This window comes from Meriones unguiculatus, chromosome 9 (genome assembly GCF_030254825.1).
Source record: "Meriones unguiculatus strain TT.TT164.6M chromosome 9, Bangor_MerUng_6.1, whole genome shotgun sequence".
NCBI lineage: Eukaryota > Metazoa > Chordata > Mammalia > Rodentia > Muridae > Meriones > Meriones unguiculatus.
Genome location: NC_083357.1, coordinates 42509353 through 42529671, shown reverse-complemented (window position 1 = coordinate 42529671; position 20319 = coordinate 42509353). Strand labels below are relative to the sequence as shown.

General features: G+C 39.2%; 1 protein-coding gene across 5 annotated transcripts in view; it reads left to right on the top strand.

Moving 5' to 3' along the window:
• The window catches only part of LOC110544433 (cytochrome P450 3A1), a 56795-nt gene that overhangs the window by 228 nt on the left and 36248 nt on the right, over window positions 1-20319 (top strand). For all 5 annotated transcript variants that reach the window (XR_009594180.1, XM_060391089.1, XM_060391090.1 and 2 more), the window contains exons 2-3: window positions 893-986; window positions 4028-4080. Coding sequence is in view for 4 of the 5 variants with exons in the window: in XM_060391089.1 (XP_060247072.1) it covers window positions 893-986; window positions 4028-4080 (147 nt within the window). In the remaining variant the exon portion in view is untranslated. The remainder of the gene's footprint in view (window positions 1-892; window positions 987-4027; window positions 4081-20319) is intronic.

The window sequence follows — 20319 nt, the reverse complement described above, 5'->3', positions numbered from 1 at the left end:
AATACTCAGACCTATATTGTCTGGAAGGTCAAAACTGGTTTCAGAAGGAGGGACTGGCGAGGCAATGACTCAGTGATTAAGAGCCCTGGCTGCTATTCTAGAGGACTCAGGGTTGCATCTAAACATTCATGTGTGGCTCACAATCATAGGTGACAACTGTTCAGAGGATCTGGCACCATCCACTGGCTGGAGAACAAAAGTTTAAAAGGTGAAAGCAGAAGTTAAAATGAATTCTTGTAAAAACATTTAACTTTTTCATGTTTTTATTCATTGTGGTTTGGGGCAGCACATACTACAATGTGCTCATTAGTGGTTTTTATTTGTGTGTAAGTGTGTGTTTAGATAGAAGACAATTTTGGGGAGTCAGTTTTCTCCTATTGGTGGATTCTGGAGATCCAACTCACATTGCCAACACTGGCAGTCTGTGTCTCTACCACTAGAGTCATCCTGAGGGGCCCAAATGAAATAACAGCTGAGCTAATTTTGCATTTTAATTTTTTGGTGGTATGGGGTATCAAGCCAGAGCGTAGGCAAGCCCTTAACTACAGAGCTATAGCCCCAGTGATACTAAGTCTTAAAGTTCATACTGATGTTACACAGATATACTGGGTAACTCTGGCCTCCCCCTCAACTCCCTCTTGGTGAGGTTTGCTGATAAGGCTTACATCTGGTATGGCCTGATTGGCTTTTTCATTAACCCTAGATCCACCAGAACTCAGTAGACATGGAAGAGAATGGTGTGATGCATAGAGGATCCATCATCATTCCCTAAGCTCTCTGAAAACTGTGTGGTGCAGCCATGTTATTGATTTGTTTTCTTGTTTTGGTTGTGGTCATGTTTGTGTCTCTCTTCTGAGTGTGTGGTCACAAGGCTCTCTGTTTCACCTTATAGGTTTGGGACACGTACACATGGAGTTTTTAAGAAACAGGGAATTCCTGGACCCAAACCTCTGCCTTTTTTAGGAACTGTGCTGAATTACTACAAGGTGAGTATTGACTGAGCATTCCATGTGTCTTCTCCTGATGACTAATAATGACTCATCTCTAGTAAGTGCTCCTTGGGAGGAATCTGAGACATCAGGCTCATACTGTGTGTTTTTGTGGTTCTAGAGATTTTTCATGTGTTCCATGGGGCTCTTTTGCCAATTTAAAACTTAATAATGAATGTGTTGTGTGAGTGACTGTGTGTTTTTTATGTGTGATTTTTATAGTGTGTGTACAGGCATCTTAGTCCTAGGGATGGAACTCAGGTTATCAGTGTTGGTGTCAAGTGACTTCTCATTTGGGGCCATCTCACTGGTGCTATTGCCAGTTTATTGAGCCTCAAATTCACATTAGGTGAAGTGTGTAGGCTTAGATTTTCAACAAACCTATGTTATTTAGTGTTCTTCAATGCATCTACCTCCCTTCAACCCACTGACTGGGAGAAAGGTTATTAGGAAAGAGAGGTTACAGACTTTTTTTGTAGTAGTTCCTTTGGATGAGTCCACTGTTTGTTGTCTAGATAGCAGTAGTCCAGCCCAAAGGTTAACAATAAACAGCAACACCAACCAGCATGATTCAGAAGATGGGGACAAGTTAGTGAAAGCATCAAGCCTCGGTTGGATTGCTCTGAGAAATTTTCTGGAACACTTCTCTTTGAAGTTATGTGTCAAAGCACAAAGATCACAACAGCCATGTTGATCCCAAAAAATAGTCTCACTTACCACGGGATGCTATATAACTCCTCTCCTCAGAGCCTACCCATGGATATTTTCAGCTGTCCAATGTCATGCCCCTCTAAATGGGATAGGCCTCAGGAGATGGAGAAAACAGGGAACAGGACAGGAGCCTACCACAGAGGGCCTCTGAAAGACTCTATCCAGCAGGGTATTAAAGCAGATGCAGAGACTCATAGCCAAACTTTGGGCAGAGTCGAGGAAATTTTATGAAAGAAGGGGGAGACAGAAAGACCTGGAGCTGACAGAAGCTCCACAAAGATAGCAACAAAACCAAAAAATCTGGGTCTGAGGGTCTTATCTGAGACTGATACTCTAACCAAGGACCATGCATAGAGATAACCTAGAACCCCTGCACAGATATAGACCACAGCAGTTCAGTCTCCAAGTGGGTTTCCTAATAATGGAAAGAGCGCTCTCTCTGATGTGAACTCAGTGGCTGACTCTCTGATCAACAACCCCTGATGGAGGAACAACCTTACCATGCCACAGAGGAAGGTAATGCAGCCAGTCCTGATGAGACCTGATAAGTTAGGATAAGATGGAAGGGGACGGTCCATATCCATGGATGTGGGGAGGGTGTGGGAGGATAATAGGGGGGTTGGCAGGATTGAGAGTGGGTGAGGAAGGGGACCACACCTGGTATACAAAGAGAATAAATTTTAATTAATAAAAAATTTTAAAAAAAAGTCAAACCCCTTCCTTCCACAAGCATAAGTCAGCTTCTAGCAAAATATCACATGACACATCTGAGTCTTCAAAAAAAAAAAAACAAAAAAAAAACAAAAAAAAAAACTTTTAAACTTCTACATCAGAAGTGCCCAGCTCTCCAGCTCATTCAGTCTTGATAGCCAGGACATGATATTCTCGCTGTGTGAGCTATCAGGGAAGAGTTTGTTTCTTACCCAGTACAGATTCTATGAAGGCACTGTTGTACTTGTTTGGAGCAAATCTTGAAGGGATTTCCAAGGTCTCAAACATTGATCTGTATGCACTAGATAAAAATTCTCCTCGTTGTACCAGGGCTTATAAGCAACACTTCTTTTTTTATGCTGAATATTTCTGAAGCACCCACTTATCACAGGCCCACATACATACTTTTGGGGGAGTTTTCAAATATTTGAGTTCTCTGTGTAATTATTGAAGCCCTGGAGTTATTTTTATGGTTCTTGTCTTAACATTTACTATTCATGGTATAATTGGGTTTTTCTTGATAACCAGAGTAACTAGAGAATATTTTGTTTCACTCCTTTTCTTTAGTAACTGGGCTTATGGGTAATGATTGCTACAATTAGTGAGAAGATTTTTTTGTGTAGTTGTGTTTATCTGTGTGTGGGTTTGTGCACATGAGTGTAGTGTAGTCTCCATCTACCATGAGAACTGCCATGGTCTACATCTGTGCAGAGGGAACTGGAGTCCCTGGATCCTGAGTGAGAGAAAGGTGTGAAATGCTGGATATGTGTGCTGGGAACATAGAGCCTCTGCAAGAGCAGCCAGTGGTCTTAAGTGCTGAGCCACATCTCCAGCCCCAATGACAAAATTTTAACTTTTGTTTTGTTTTTGCAGGGCTGAGGATGAGACCCAGTACCTTACCCATACTAGTCAAAGTACTTTACAACTCAAATGGAGCTACAGCTGTTTTTCTTCCTTTGAAGGCAGCATCTTAGGCACAAGTCTTAGTTGCAAATATCTGAGACAGGATGGTGGATGCCAATTGCTTCAGACACTTAAATACAAAATGCAATTTTTATTTTTTTCTGTCTCTTTCCCACCAGGGAAAGTTTGATTTAATAACATTACCAAAACAGTAGGTAATGAAAGTGTAATGCACTGTGTAGACTTTCAGTCTAGGTGGATCATTTGTGACAAACCTGGCCCATAGTCAGTACCCCAGACAGATATTCCCAAGCTGTCATCCAGAGGGTGAGTGGCAAAGCTTGTGCTCTTCTTGATTCAGGTTTCTTCCTAAGGTTTTAGGCTTACCTTGCACATTCTTTAAACAATTTCATCATCATCATCATTATTTGTGTGTGCATGTGTGTGTTGTATGTATCTGGTGTCTGTGTACATGTTTTTGTTCATGAGTGTTCATGCAGAGGCCACAGGAAACTGTCAGGGGTCTTCCTGTATGGCTCTGCTTTTTCCAACTGAGGAATCTTGGTGATACCTCAAACATCTCTGAAAAAGAAATTTTCTCTGTCAGAGACTATAAACCTGATTTCAAGGGATCTGAGGATTTTTGTGCTCTGGCTGCAGAAGGGGCCCTGCATACAGGATAGTAATGGATTTCATGTTATTTGTCTTTCCAGGGTTTATGGAAATTTGATGTTGACTGCTATAAAAAGTATGGAAAAATATGGGGGTGAGTATTCTGGAAAGTTGCATTCAGTCAACTCTTTTTAGAAGAAGGCATCCCACTTGTGCAAGAACAGTGCCAGCCCAGAACTGTGGTAATGTACCTCTCTATTGTGAAGGTGATTTCACACATCACTAAGTGCTGCTGTTCAGAGGTTTAACTAATCAACGAGATCATTGCACACTGTGGCTTTATGACAGACTTTGGTGTTTTATCCAGTGTCCCAATCTCATTTTTTTTTTCTCTTCTGAAACTTCCCTTTCATTATGTGAAATGAGTTGTGTCAGGTTCCTTTAATGTGCTCTGACAAATGTGTGATACCATCTTCTTACCACACCCACTCACTTCTCTTTAGAAGCCCACACTTCCTCACATCATTGTTGACTTTAACATGTCCTTTGTGAGCAGGGACAGGATGACACAGCTGAGGCTGTGTAAATGATTTATGCTTAGCATATAAAAAATTCTGCACATGTAGAGAATTTGTTGTTGTGATTGTTTATATTTTATTTCAAGCCATGGCACATTTCTGCCTTGGCTTGAAATAAGGAACATGTGACATGGGGCTTATATGTAGATCAGATGACAACTGTAAAAGTTATTTCTGTATGTTCGGGTGATTGAACACATTCCATCAGGCTTGGTACAAGTGCTTTTATCTGTTGCCCTATATCATCAGCTGCAGCTAAGATTTTTTTATGACTGTACATCTTTGTGTCCTGTCAAATTAAACTGACTTTTGAGAGACAATGCATTTAAAAACCACAGCATTCTTCCTCAAATCTATGTATGTAACAGTTCTTTCTGCAAAGTGGCTGAGTCAGCAGCAGCATCTGTTCCCTGTCATTGACACTGGGGGTCTGGTTAGAGCCTTGGAACAAGTGTCACTTGTTGGCTTATGAGGTACAAACAAGTAGTAGGAGGCTCTGGCTCTCCCTGCTTTTCAGCTCTTCTTTTCCATTATTAGGAACCACAGTCCTGAACAGAAGGGACTGCTGGGTTGATATAGCCCATAAAAACCATGTCATTCAATGCCAACAGCAGGTTTTGCTTTCAGTCCAATGCAAAATTATTGCTTGTCATCAATTGATAGTGATTTTTCAAGTTTTCACTGACTTAATATCTTATTCTATCTACCTAACTATCTCCATCTATCTATCTATCTATCTATCTATCTACCTACCTACCTACCTATCCATCTACATATTTGTTAAACATTGTCTGCTGTGTGCTGGTCTGGTGCTATTCAAAGGCTGGTTTCAGTGCCTTGAGAGCTGGTTATTGCCCTGCCATGGGCATTATTATAATACTGAACTCCTGTAACTGTGTGATGTGAAGGAATGTTCCCCAGTAATCCCTGGCTTGCTGATTAAATGGCTTATGTCTGGGCACGGCAGAAGGAAGTAGGTGTGGCTAAGTTTCTCTGGCTTTGGGGACAGAAAGGATTTTTAGTAGAAAGACAGGTTCCAGAAGAGGGAAAGGAAGGAAGCTGAGAGTCATTATGGCTTAACATGGGAGAAGCACATGTTGGCATGGATGGAGGAAATGATACAAATTCACAAGTATTTATGGAATTATGGATGGGAGGTAGCCTGGTATGGGCTTAAAAGAAAAGCTAATTTAGAAGGTTACTATCTGCTTTGCTCCAGGTGATATAAGACTGTTCTAAAATCTGTCAGTTGTCTGTGTCTTAAACTGATTGTGACAGTGTAATAATTGCAGGGCTAATAATAAACATTATTAGACCATACCCTTAAATTAATCACAACAAGGGTCTCTACATGTCACCTTGACTATACAGGAACTCACTATGTAGACCAGGCTGGCCTTGAACTCAGAGATTTACCAGATTCTTCCTTCCAACTGCTGGAAATAGAGACATGTGCCACCATGCCTGGCCCTAATGTCATTTTGATATCAAGCATTTGACTTACTTTAAAAACTAGTTCTGTGTGTCTCTGTGTGTAGCAGTGAATTTAATTGGACTTACAGAATCATGAGTGAGTGAGAGGCTATTTACCTGGCCATGAGCAACTCACCAGTGGTTCATCACTGAAGAAGATATCTTCCTCTCCCAGAAACTATATTCTTTTCTTTTAATTTTAATTTTAATCTTTTATATTAATTACATTTTATTCACTTTGTAAAGCAGCTGTAGGCCCCTCCCAATCCTACCATTCCTTCCTCATCAATTCCCATGCTCCTCTTCAAGTCCACTGATAGTGGAGGTCCTCCTCCCCTTCCATCTGACCCTAGCCTATAAAGTCTCCTCAGGACTGGCTGCATTATCTTCATCTGTTATCTGGTAAGCCTGCTCCCCCACTTAGGGGAAGGTGATCAAAGGGCCAGCCACTGGGTTCATGTCAGAGACAGTCCCTATTCCCCTTACTAGGGAACCCACTTGGTTACTGTGCTGCCATGGGCTACATCTGTGCAGTGGTTCTAGGTTATCTCAATGCATGGTCCTTGGTTGGAGTATCAGTCTTAGAAAAGAACCCTGGGGCCATATTTTTTGGTTCTGTTGCTCTCTTTGTAGATCTCTTATCCCTTCCAGGTCATTCTATCTCCTCCTTCTTTCTTAAGTTTCTCTGTACTCTGCCCAAAATTTGGACATGAGCTCCAGCATCTGCTTTGGTACCCTGCTGGGTAGTATTTCAGAGGCTCTCTGTTGTAGGCTCCTGTCCTGTTTCCTGTTTTTTCCCTCTTCCGATGTCCATCTGGTTTGCCTTTCTGGGAGGGGATTGATCATCTTACCCAGGGTCCTTCTTCTTTCTTAGCTTCTTTAGGTGTAAAAATTTTAGTATGTTTATCCTATATTATATGTCTAATTAGCCAGTTATATGTTAGTATATACTATTGTGATATATTAATATTTACTGTTGATATATGGTTTAGTAAAGCTGTGGTTAGTCCTAAACAGCTTTATAACAAAATCAACACAGAGAGACTAGGATTTATTTAATTAACTTAGAACACAATGCTGGGCAATAGTTTTTCCATCCAAAACCTCCAAGCCTGCATAATTTCCTGCCATTCAGATTCATCCATTATACTTGTTTTAGTGATATGATTCTCCACGTGGTTCCAAGACCTCTCCTCCACATTCTCCTCCACTACTCCTACTTCTTTCCTCTTCCCCCGTTTTTGGACAAGGATGACCCACCCTGTTGTTTTAATTGAAAATTTAGAGAACAAATGATGGCATGTTTACACAAACCTGAGACATGTGATGCTTAGAACAAGCATCACAATGCAATGTCCAATTTGAAACCGGATAGTGGGAGAGAGAAATCAGCATTTGAATGAACAAGGTTAAGGTGTATTCATTCCAAAAGAACATTATATCAACATTTTCCCCTTTAAGTCAAATAAAAGGCTCCTTTTCTTTCAAAACAATAATAATTATGAAATTATGAAAACTATTACTCAAAATCTATATGTGCAATGTCCAGTCAATGAGTATTTAACAACTTAGGAGAAAGTATCTGATTATACTATCTATCTTGAAAAATTTATTCTATACCTAAATTAAATTTTATCCCTATTGATTTTAACTATATTAAAACATTTTCTTAAATTCTAAACAATTTAAACTTAATTGTGGAACTATGAGTATTTGGTCTTCAACCCCATCAGAGACTTGAGAAGGAATAGAATTAGTTATTGGAGTAAATAGGAAGTTCATGTCAGCAGCTATCAAAAAAGACTGCCTGAACAGTCACCCATAACTCTCTATGCTAGAGCATCATCTTCAGCCTTCTGTCTCAGAATATTTGACAGACATAAATGTGAAGCAGGAACTACTTAGGACTTGCTTACCCTGTCTCAGCAGAGTTTGGCAGTCAACTTGTCCTGCTTATAAATTTATCAATTTTTGGCAGAATCTGTCTGTCATGAAGCAAAGGTATTCTCTTTACCTGAGTGGCTCATTTGCCATGTTTGAAGCCATCACCATATGGGGGTTCTTTGATGCTCATCATCTTCTTTGAGGTTGAAGGGGTGCTATCAGGAGATAACCTGTCTCATTGTCAAAAAATCTTTAAAATAATAAAGAAATTTTTAAATGCCATGTTCTGTAGTTCTCTGAAGTTTTTGAAGACTACCTATCTTTTTTATTTATTTTTACATTTTTTCTTTATTAATTATACTTTATTCCCTTTGTATCCCCCCTGTGGTTCCCTCCCTCCTCCCATCCCAATCCTTCCCTTCCTCCACTCTCTGTATGCATGCCCCTCCCCAAGTCCACCTATAGGGGAGGTCTTCTTTTCCTTCCTTCTGATCCTAGTCAATTAGGTCTTATCAGGAATGGCTGCATTGTCTTCTTTTGTGGCCTGGTAATGCTGCTTCCCCTTCAGGGGGAGGTAATTAAAGAGCAGGCCAATCAGTTCATATCAGAGACAGTCCCTGTTCCTATTAAAATGGAACCCACTTGCATACTGAACTGCCATGGGCTACATCTGTGCAGGGGTCTTAGGTTATCTCCATGCATAGTCCTTGGCTGGAGTATCAGTCTCAGGAAAGACCCCTGTGCTCAGATATTTTGGTTCTGTTGCTCTCCTTGTGGAGTTCCTGTCCTCTCCAGATCTTACTGTTTCCCACTTCTTTCTTAAGATTCTCTGCACTCTGCTCAAAGGTTGCCCATAAGTCTCAGCATCTGCATTGATAGTCTGCAGGGCAGAGCTTTTCAGAGGTCCTCTGTGGCAGGCTCCTGACTTGTTCCCTCTTTTCTCCTTCTTCTGATGTCCAGCTTCTTTGCCTTTCTGGATAAGAACTGAGCATTTTAACAAGAGTCCTCCCTCTTGATTATTTTCTTTAGGTATACAGATTTTAGAAGGTTTATCCTATATTAAATGTCTATATGCGTGAGTATATACCTTGTGCATTTTTCTGCTTCTGGGACAGCTTATTCAGGATGATCTTTTCCAGATCCCACCATTTACCTGCAAATTTCATGATTTTCTTTTTTTCTTTTTTTTATTGCTGAGTAATATTCCATTGTGTAGATATACCACAATTTGTGCATCCGTTCTTCAGTTGAGGGGCATCTGGGCTGTTTCCAGCTCTGGCTATTACAAATAAGGCTACTACAGACATGGTTGAGCAAATGTCCTTATTGTGTACTTGAGAATCTTTTGGATATATGCCTAGGAGTGGTATAGCTGGATCTTGAGGTACAACCATTCTGGAAAGCAATCTGGCGCTTTCTCAGACAACTAAGACTACCTATCTTTATGTAATCAATCTGTCTATGAAATCTATCTGTTAAACCTAGTATGTATACTACTGTATAAATTATTGTCTGACATGACTATGAGTTGATTAACTAGGAATTAACTTGTATTACCTAATACCCTAACCAGTTTAAATAGCAGTTTAAAAGTATTGCAGGTAACCTTGAATTTGTATCAGTATATTAAAGCTTATACCAATGTAACAAAAATAGACTTATTTTGCATCAATATGCAAAATCCTATACCAGAGTTAAAATTAACTTTATTTGAGAATAACAAATAAAACCCTAAGTTGAGTAGATTTGATGATAATGTACCTTTTGTCTTATTCCCATAAGATATCTCTGTATACTCCTTTCTTTCTTTCCAACCCCTTTTTTCCTTATCAAAAAAACAAAGATAGAGAAAAGAAAAAGGAAAAGAGAGAAATCCCTGGGTATAACCTTGTTTCACTCTGGTCCTTTTGTTGTGCAAACATATAAATTCTCACAAGCATTATACAGTTCTAAAATTATAAATTAGTTTTGAAGGAACCCATAATTTTTCTTCTTCTGTATGAACATACCCCAAAACTCTTCCCCAGCATAACATATTCCCTCTCCATTGTGAAGTTAGTGTATCTTTGAAATATATAGGCTGAAATAACTTGTCATTTTTTTATAACCCAGTGTGTCTCTGTAGCTGTTGTTTGTTGTTAATTACCATTTGAGAAATGTAAAGTCAATAAAACATAATGTAATTTATCTCTGTTTTTTTTTTGACACCCCTCTCTGTTAAGCTTGTCCCTGAAAGTACAATTGGATCTTTCAATGACTGCTTGACCAGTAGGACTGTGAGGTATAACTGTTACATGTTTTATGTTATAATGTGTAAAAAAATCTTTCCATTTTATTAGAGACATATGCTATAGCATTATCAGTCTTAATTTGTTTAGGTATGCTCATAATTGCCTTCACTTCTAATAAATGCATAATAACTGAATCAGCCTTTTCAAAGCTTAAGGTTGTTGCCTGTTGAAACCCTGAATATGTGTCTATAGTATGGTGCACATATTTCAGTTTACCAAACTCTGTAAAATAAAGCATGTCCATTCGCCAAATTTTATTTCTTTGATTACCTTTAGGGTTACTTCCTGCAGGTAGTGGAGTTTGATTCTATAAAGAACAAGAGGGACATTTCCTCACAATTTATTTGGCTTGTTGCCAAGTGATAGAAAACTCTCTTTTTAAACCTTTGTTGTTAACATGGTGTTTTTCTTTCTTTCTTTTTTTTTTTTTTTGAAGAAATTCTGAGGCCTCTAACTATCAATAGTTATCAATTTCCTAGTTAGAATCAAGAACCTATGATTACCTCAGATAAATGAGGACACTTGCTAAAAATGTGACCAAGCTACATAATCAGGTAGAGGATGGACTTATATTACTAACACAAATTATAGCTCAGCAGCATGCATTTTTGTTGTACTAGTAGGAAACAAGGTATTTCCTCGGATTCGCTGACAGGCAGCTCAGGTCACTAGTCCAGTGTTAATTACAAGAGTCCCAGTGATGTCCCACTTATGGGCATATGAGTGCTTTGAATACCATGAAGTGGTTTTTTTTTTTTATTTTGTTTTGTTTTTGTTTTTGTTTTGTTTTTGTTTTGTTTTTGTTTGTTTGTTTTTTTTTTCAATGCAGTTTATTCAGGAACCTTGAACAATCATCTGACCCTGGGGAAAGCCAGCCCACAGTTTAAATAGCCTCTGGGTAGCCAACCCCACCCCTCAAGACAGTGACAAACAAAGGTAATTTGCTTCTGGATAAAGCTGCAAATCTTTCATATTGCTCCAAGTATTGCACATTTACTGGACTGTAGGTCTCAGCTTATCACAGTTCTGTGCAGCTATAAGGAGTTTTGATTTGCTATTCTGATATGATGATGGGTAGCTCAGCTCCAATCCTGCTGCTGATTACAAGAGAGTCTCTGTATCATCACTTGTGGTCAAATGAGTGCTTTGAGGACTGTGGGAGAATTTTAAACAGACTTTTAAAATCTTGTGTGTCAGTATATGTAGTTTAGAGATAATAAATTCGTCTTTTAATGTTACAATAAAATAAAACCTAGCCCTAAAAAAAAAGTTATCGATTTCATCATTGCCTTTTGCTAGAGTGCCTGGTAGACTCATATGAGATTTGATATGTGTTATATTCAATAGATTATTTCTACTTCTGATTACTTATTGTAATTGAAGAAACAGTGACGTTAGGTCCGAATTATCAACAGTTTCTATATGCAGAACAACTCATTAAGCGTATTGAGAGTCAGTGACTATATTTCAAGAGATTCTTGAAAATCGGTTAACACCAAAATAATTGCATATAATTCTGATTTTTGAACTGCATCATAGGAACTCTCCACCACTTTACTGAGATTTTCTGACTTATAAACTACCCTTTTTTACTGATTAGCATGCATATAAAATTGGAGTTCCTTTTATTATAGTAGGGAGAATTGGAATCCAGTTGGTTCTTTTTATAAACTGAAGTCACTTGCTTTTTGGGTATCTGTTGTTGATTTTCCCAAAAACGCACAGCATGCTCTTTGCCAATATCCATTGTCTTCCCACAATGACACAATCTCAGCACTGGTAAAGGGAACCACAATTTCAGCTGGATCTATTCCAGCGAATCGATGAAGTCTCATTTTTCCTTTTAGGATCAATTCAGAAACCTTTTCTATACAGGTTTTGATTTTTATTTTGTTTGTGTGCCGAAAATATACATTCTAAGACACAGTCCTCCTTCTGCATAAGAATTCCTGTGGGCAAATGAGTGGAAGGCAAGATAACTAAAATACGGGCCCTCTTTGGATCAATATGGCCTATATATGCATCTTGTAATTTCCTTTTTGCCAGAGCCAATTCCTTTTCAGCTTCAGTTGATAACATTCTTGGACTATGTAAGTCCTTATCACCTTATAAGGTTTGAAATAAGTTACTTAACCCTTGAGTAGCTAAACCAATGGTAGGCCATAGCCAGTTAATATCTCCCAGCAATTTTTTGAAAATCATTAAGAGTTCTTATTTGGGTTCTTTTAATTTGCACTTTTAGTGGTCGAATTTTCTGTAGACTTATTTTGTATCCTAGGTAATTAATAGAATCTCCTCTTTATAATCTGTAATCCCCAACAAGGCCAAGTTCTATTTATTTCATCAAAAATATTTTCTAAAGTTTTCCTATCTGAATCAGCTAATAAGATATCATCCATGTAGTGGTAAATATGGATTGGGGCAATTGCTTACAATTTATCTTCAACAGCCATTGTACAAAATATTGGCACAAAGTAGGACTGTTCAACATCCCCTGCAGTAAGACCCTCCAGTGATATCTCTTTATTGGACAGCTTCTATTCAAAGTGCGTACTGAGAAAGCAAACCTTTACCTATCATGTTCATGTAAAGGAACTCTGAAAAAGCAATTCTTTAAATTGATCACTATAATAGGCCATTCCTTAGGTAACAAGGAAGGCAATGGGATTCCGGATTGTAATGATCCCATTGGCTGAATAATTTTGTTAATTGCTCTGAGATCAGTTGACATCCTCCATTTGCCAGATTTCTTTTTGATGACAAATGCAGGAGCATTCCAAGGGCTGTTGTACTCCTTTGTATGATGAGCCTCCAGCTGTTCCAGGACTAGCTGTTCTAGTGCCAGTAATTTTACTTTACTCATAGATCATTGTTCAATCCAAATAGGTTGGTAGGCCAACCACTTTAGTGGTAAGGCTGTGGAAGTTTTATTAGCAGTGCCTTCCCAACATGAAGTTGAAAAGAATGCCTCTGCCGTATTTTGTTTATGGATAGCCTGGACAGTCTGTAACTGTTTTTGATGACATTTAAAAAATATTTTAAACTTCTTTATCAGGAGTATTACCTGCTTTTTGGCTTGTCTCTGAAATTCGGGGGTTGTTAATCTGGGTTTTCCATTATTGTAACAGATCTCTTCCCCGTGAGTTTTTGGCTATCTCAGCAACATATGGACTTAATTTTCCTATTTGACCTTTTTATCCTGTACATTTAAGCCATCTGACACTTTGTTTTACTTTAGACAAAGTTCCAACTCCTTAGAATTGGATATCCACCTCTTGAAGTGGCCAATTTGGAGCCAGGATTTAGGAGTGATAATTGTGACATCAGCCCCAGTATCCACCATGCCTTCAATTTCAATATTATTTAAAATTATCTTTAACTTTGGCCTTTGATCATTTATAGAGGTTTTCCAATATATTTATTTTTTGTTCCCTTCCTGGTTTTTTGATTTAACTATAAAACCTTCTCTGGCCTCACTGTCTAAGTTTTTAATGTTTATTTCCAGAGCAGTGTCATTTAACTTTCTTGTGGAGGAGTATCCCTGTCTTGTTTTAGGGCCTATGAGAGGTCCCCTTTAGCATTTTTGGGTAAAGAATTACCCCATTTATCTGTGACTGTTCTACATTCACTAATCCAATGTCGACTCTTGCCAAATAGTCTGCATATTTGGAAGCATAGGCTCCCTTTTGAATAATTTTGGTTTTCTCAGTAATTTCCTTTGTAGCAACCTTGCCCATCAGAATTAAGACATTTCCCAAGGTCTTTAGAGGTAGCTTCTCCTATCAAGGCCAAATTGGGTGAATGAGGTCTGATGTCAATTGTATGTCTAAACCATTTGTCTATTGGTGCAAATCTTACTCTTTTTTTTTTTTTTTTTTTTCAATGCAGTTTATTCAGGAACCTTAAACAATCTTCTGACCATGGGGAAAGCGAGCCCACAGCTTAAATAGCCTCTGGGTAGCCAACCCCGGTGTGCCACGTGGGCAATGCAGATAGGTCCACATACACGGAAGCAAGCCAGATCCTCAGCCTTAGCCAAATATGGAGTTGTTTGTGACAGAGAGCACTTACCATCAGGAAGGTGGAAGGTGGAAACCAGCTCCATCTTTAAGGCACGGCATTATGCAGCTCTCTACAGTTCCCCCTTTTTGTTTTAGACGCATCAGGCAAGAGTAGAGGTCAGATCTCTGATATTAGAAATAAATTGGGACTTTGTACCAATGTTCATTTATGTGTCATCCACCCAAAGAGCATCAGACCTGTCTGATACCTTTTTCTCAGAGGCGGGACCTGGGGCATCAACCCGCATGCAATCAGACATGCTCTTCTCTGGGTCGAAAGCAGCTGACCCTGAGTGCAGTGCTTAGCCTTGCATCCTGAGCTTAATATTTTAGCTCCCATGCTTGGGGAGACTGTCCTGCTTCAATGGCTGTAAAGGCCTGAATGGTCATGGCTGCATCACACTGTTGTGAGACTCTAATCTTGCATATATACCACAGGCAAAACAAGGAGACCAACACCAGAAGGCCTGCTAATGCTCCCATGCCCGCCCATTCCTTCAGATGATTCATGGCTGCAGCAATCCATGGTGATATTCCTGTGGCTAGTCCTGTGTCCACTCTGGTAGAATTTACCATGACAATGGCCACTCTCAGCTGCTCCATCGTAGTATCGAATTCTCCAGTCCAATTACCTGAAATATAGCTCGACAATTGTTTAGACAGATTTGCAGCACAGGAAAAATTCTCATATTGTATGTTAGTGACACAAAGTCCAGCATACTTCCATTGACAGCCAGGTTGAGCGATTTGCCATAGGGTATCAATTTGCTCCTGCACGAGGTCAGTCCTCTGATTGAACACCATCAGGCCTCCTTTTAGTTGAGCATTAATTCCTTTTTGTACATCTAAGATATGAGCTACATTGGCTAAAAGATTATTCAGGTTCTGAGCAGTCTGCACAGTATGACTCATGGCTAATGCCGCGGTGGTAGCTCCAACAGCCGCCAATGAGATGGCAGTAACAATGGCAGCTGTAATTCTCTATGTATTTATTACCTCTTTGCATTCAGAATTAGCATTTTTAAAAGCTAAAGATTCTATTAGTGCTTTTCTAGCTAGTGGATGTGATATACTTCTATCCACAGCTTAAGTCAATCTTTGCAAAAAGTTAGTGAATGTTTCACTTGGATCTTGGATGACCTGGGAGAATGGCTCAAGCCTTTTTCCTGATTCCTCAACCTGTCCCAGGCATTTAAGGCTGTTAGGTGACATAATGGTAAGGTTTCTTCATTTTATATATAGCTTGTATCTCTGTGTCAGCATAAAACCATCAACAAGTAGCTGTTCCTTAGAAACACCAGCACCTCTAGCTATTTTTGTATGTGATCTCTCTAGTCTCTTCTCTCCACCATGATAGCCATTGTAAATATGGCCCAGGTTCTACTATTGCCTTTGCCCTATCCTCTCAGTCCTTTGGGATTTCTCTACTTTTGATTGACCAGAAAGTCAGCATTTGTTTTACAAATGGTGAATGCATTCCAAAATTAGTGACACTTTCTTTAAATTTCCTCAGATCTAGCACTTCCACAGGACACCATTAAGCTTCATAATAATCATGTGGACGATAATCATCTGCTGATATCTGCTGTATACTGACTGGATAAACACTGGATAAGCTAACGTTGTTTTCTTTATTTTTGTCTTTTGCTTCTGCCTGAGTATTTTCATTACTTAGTATTCTAAACTCTTCTCTTAAAGTCTGCTCCCATATTTCACACCTATTTCTCTGTTGTTTGTTTTGTTCAATAATCTCTTGAATCTCTTATTTTATGCTTTGCTTCCAACTTTTAATTTTTCTTTATATTGTTCTAGTTTTTCTTCAGTATCTTTTCTAAAACCTCTGCCCTATGTTCCTATTGTTTATTCTATTCTGTAAGTTTTTTATTGCTTGTTTTATGACCCGTTTTCAACCTTCATTTTTTTCTTTATATTCTTCTAATATCTTTTCTAAAACCTTTGCCTTAGAGAAGACATAAGAGGCTAATCCAATGATTAAAGTTAAATTGAGGGCTATGGATGTAACCATAGTCATAATTTCTCTATGAAGTCTGTTTTATTGTTTTTTTTTCCATCCTGTTAGACTGTAGTGGCATCCAGTTTTGTTATATTAAGTCTCAGGCCTGCCCAGAGTAGGCTTCCAGGGCCTGTTTAAGAGTCTCTCTTAAGAAGACAGTAATTGACCTGGGAGATTTTAGGTTTTAAGTTTATGTTATGTCACTGGGAGCTTATTTCCCCTACCAAATTATGATAAAGTATGATTTAAAGGATGTGGATACTTAGATTAGTTGGGCACCATTTTGTTGTGGCATATTAATATTTACTATTGATACATCTTTTAGTAAAGCTTTGGTTACCCTAAACAGCTGTATAACCAAATCACCACACAGAGACTAGGATTTATTTAAGTAACCTAGAACATAATGCTGGGCAATAGTCACTGCATCCAAAACCTCCAAGCCTGCATAATTTCCTACCATTCAGATTCACTCATTATACTTGCTTTTAGTGATATCTTAGGTCTGGTTCATTTCTCCACGTGATTCCAGGACTCTCCTCCCTCCTACTTCCTTCCTCTTCCCCCATTTTTGGACAAGGATGTCCCACCCTATCCTCTCCATTGCTCAGCAATGTGGCTGGTTGTTTTAACTGACAATTTACAGAACAAATAGTGGCATGTTTTCACAAACTTGAGACAGGTGATGTACAGAATAAGCATCATAATGCAATGTCCGGTTTGAAAAGATAGTAGGGGAGAGAAATCAGCACTTGAACGAAGAATTAAGGTGTATACATTCCAAAAAGACAGTATAACAAGAACATACTATGTCAGTCTTTCTGTTTCTAGGATACCTCACTCAGAATGATATTTTCTCGATTCCCACCATTTGCCTGCACATTTCATGATTTCCTTGCTTTTAATTGCTGAGTAATATTCCATTTTGTCAACATATCACAATTTCTGTGTCCTCTCCTCAGTTGACAGGCATTTGAGTTGTTTCCAGATTCTAGCTATTACAAATAAAGCTGTTACAAAGATGGTTGAGCAAATGTCCTTGTGTCCTTGAGCATCTTTTGGATATATGCCTAGGAGTGGTATAGCTGAATCTTGATGCAGCATGATTCTTAACTGTCTGAGAAAGCACCAGATTGATTTTGAAAGTGGTTGTACAAGTTTACATTCCCACCAGCAATGAAGAAGTGTTCTCCTTTCTCCACATCCTCTATAGCATGTGTTGTCTATTGAGTATTTTATCTTAGCAACTCTGGGTATAAGGTGAAATTTCAGGGTTGTTTTGATATGCAGTTCCTTGATGACTAAGGACATTGAACATTTATTTAAGTATTTCTCTGCCATTATATATTCCTCTATAGAGAATTCTCTGTTTATCTCTGTACCCCAATTTTTAATTGGATTACTTGATTTGTTGCTGTTTAACTTCTTGAGTTCTTTATATATTCTGGATATTAGTCCTCTTTCAGATATAGCGTTGTGGAAGATCCTTTCCAAGTCTATAGACTGTCGTTTTGTTCTGAAGATAGTGTCCTTTGCTTTACAGAAACTTTTCAGTTTCATGAGGTCAACTATTTTCTTTGTGATTTTTTTTATTATATTGATTTATTTGTCAGAGAGGAGCATATGTGCTTCAGCACACATGTAAGGTCAGACAGCAACTTGTGGCAGTCAGTTCCCTCATTCCACCATGTAGGTCCTAGGGATTGAGCTGATATCATCAGGTGCTTTTACCATTAGGCCATTTTGCTTTCACTCTCCAGAAACTGGCTATATGTACATCCTCAGGCTGGTCAGAACCTTAAACTTCCTGCTGGAGTGCTGACAGTGAAATCATGCACAGGCCTCAGGAAGTAATCACACCTGCGGTGAATTCAAAAGTACAGAAGTCAGCGTTTGGCTGCTCTCCTATCTACTTTCTTGCTCTCATGCTCTTTCTGCCCTTTCTTCCAAACATTATCTGAGCCTTGGAGAAGCTGTTATAGGTGCTTCATTAATTTCTTTCTTTATTTTTTAATTAATTATTTCATTTCTTCTTTTTACATCCCAAGTACAGCCTCTCCCTTCCCACCTTTAGGTCCCACTCTCCCTCCTTCCCACCATTTCCCTCCTGTACTCATCAGTAAGGAGTGCCCCCTACCAATCCACTCGAGCACATCAAATTTCATAAGGACTGAGTGCATCCTCTTCCCCTGTTGAGGCAGCCCCACCAAACATAATCAATCAAAAAGCAGGCAACACAGTCCATGTTAAAGACAGCCTTTGCTCCCCTTATTAGGAAACCCATATGAGGCCTTGGTTACATTTGTATAGGGTGCCTAGATCCAGTCCATGCATGGTCCTTAGTGCTTCAGTCTCGGCAGGACTCTCTGGGCCCTGGTTGGTTGTTTCTGTTGGTCATCTTGTGGAGATCCTGTCACCTCCAGATACTTCTATCCCCCCTCCAAACACACACACTTTTCCACAAGACTCCCTATGCTTTACCCAGTGTTTGGATCTGAGTCTCAGCATCTGTTTTGATTTGCTGCTGGCTGGAGGCTCTGAGTACAGCTATGCTAGGCTCCTGTCTGCCAGCACAGCAGAGTATCATTAATAGTGGCAGGAATTTGTTCTCTCTCTGTTGTGGGTCTCAGGTTGGGGCAGGCATTAGTTGTTGATTCCCTCAATCTCTGCTCTGTCTTTATCCTTGTGCATCTTGTAGGTAGAGTAAATTTTGAGTTGACATTTTTGTGTGTTGTTTGGTGTTCCCCTCCCTCTACAAGGAGTCCTATTTAGTTAGAGGGTGTCCTCTTCAGTCTCTATGACCTCTGCTACTAGTCATCTCAGCTAGAGTCACCCCATATTCTTCCAGAGGCCTACCTTATCATAGGTCTCCAGGTTGTCAGGGATGCCCCACTCACAGTTTCTCTTCCCTCTGTTCTTTTGCCTCCACTTTCCCAAAGTCTGATCTCCATCCTCATTTCTCTCCATGCTCCCTTTCCTACCTTGATCCCTTTCTTCAACCACTTCTGCTATCTATTATATTTCCCCTTCTGAGTATGATTAAAGCACCCTCCCTTGGGTCCTCTTTGTTGTTATCTCCTTTGGGTCTGACAATTTTGGTATGGCTTTCTTGTATTTATGGCTAATATCCTCTTATTGTTGAGTACACACCACGAGTATCTTTCTGCTTCTCAGTTACTTCACTCAGGATGACCTTTTCAAGTTTGCCTTCAAATTTCACAATGCTCTTGTTTTCAATAGCTGGGAAGTATTCCATCGTGTATATATAACAGTTTCTTCATCCATTCTTCAGTTTCGAGATATCTGGGTTTTTCCAGACTCTGGCTATTATGAATAAAGCTGCTATGAACATGGTTGAGCAAATGTCCTTGTTGTATACTTGAGCATCTTTTGTATATGTGCCCAGGAGTGGCACAACTAGGTCTTGAGGTACAACTATTCCTGAACTTTTTTTTTAACTTTTTTAAATGTCTTTATTAATTACAATTTATTCATTTTGTATCCCCCCGTAAGCCCCTCCTGATCCCACCCTCCCTTCCCTTTCTGCATGCATGCCCTTCCCCAAGTCCACTGATAGGGGAGGTTCTCCTCTCCTTTCTTATCTTAGTCTATCAGTTCTCATCAAAAGTGGCTGCATTATCCTCTTCTGTGGCCTGGTAAGGCTGCTCCCTCCTCAGGGGGAGGTGATTAAAGAGCAGGCCAACCAGTTTATGTCAGAGGCAGTCCCTCTTCCCATTACTATGTAATCCACTTGGACACTGAACTTTTAAGAAACCTACAGATTGCTTTCCAAAGCTGTACAAGTTTACATTCCCATCAGAAATGGAGGAGGGTTCTCCTTGTTCCACATTCTTTTTTTTTTTTTTTCACATAACATTTCTATATTTATTAAAAAAAAACATACTTACTAAGGCTCTTCAATTAGACATCACTTTCAGACATAGCTGATTTCTTTTATTAATGAACCATACTTTCATTGTTTAGGAATAATGGTGTGACTATATTCCAGCCATAACATATTGTAATCCAGAGTGTGTCTCTATTCCACTAGGTCACAAGGACCTAGACAGTCTTTGGATGTGATCCCTTGCC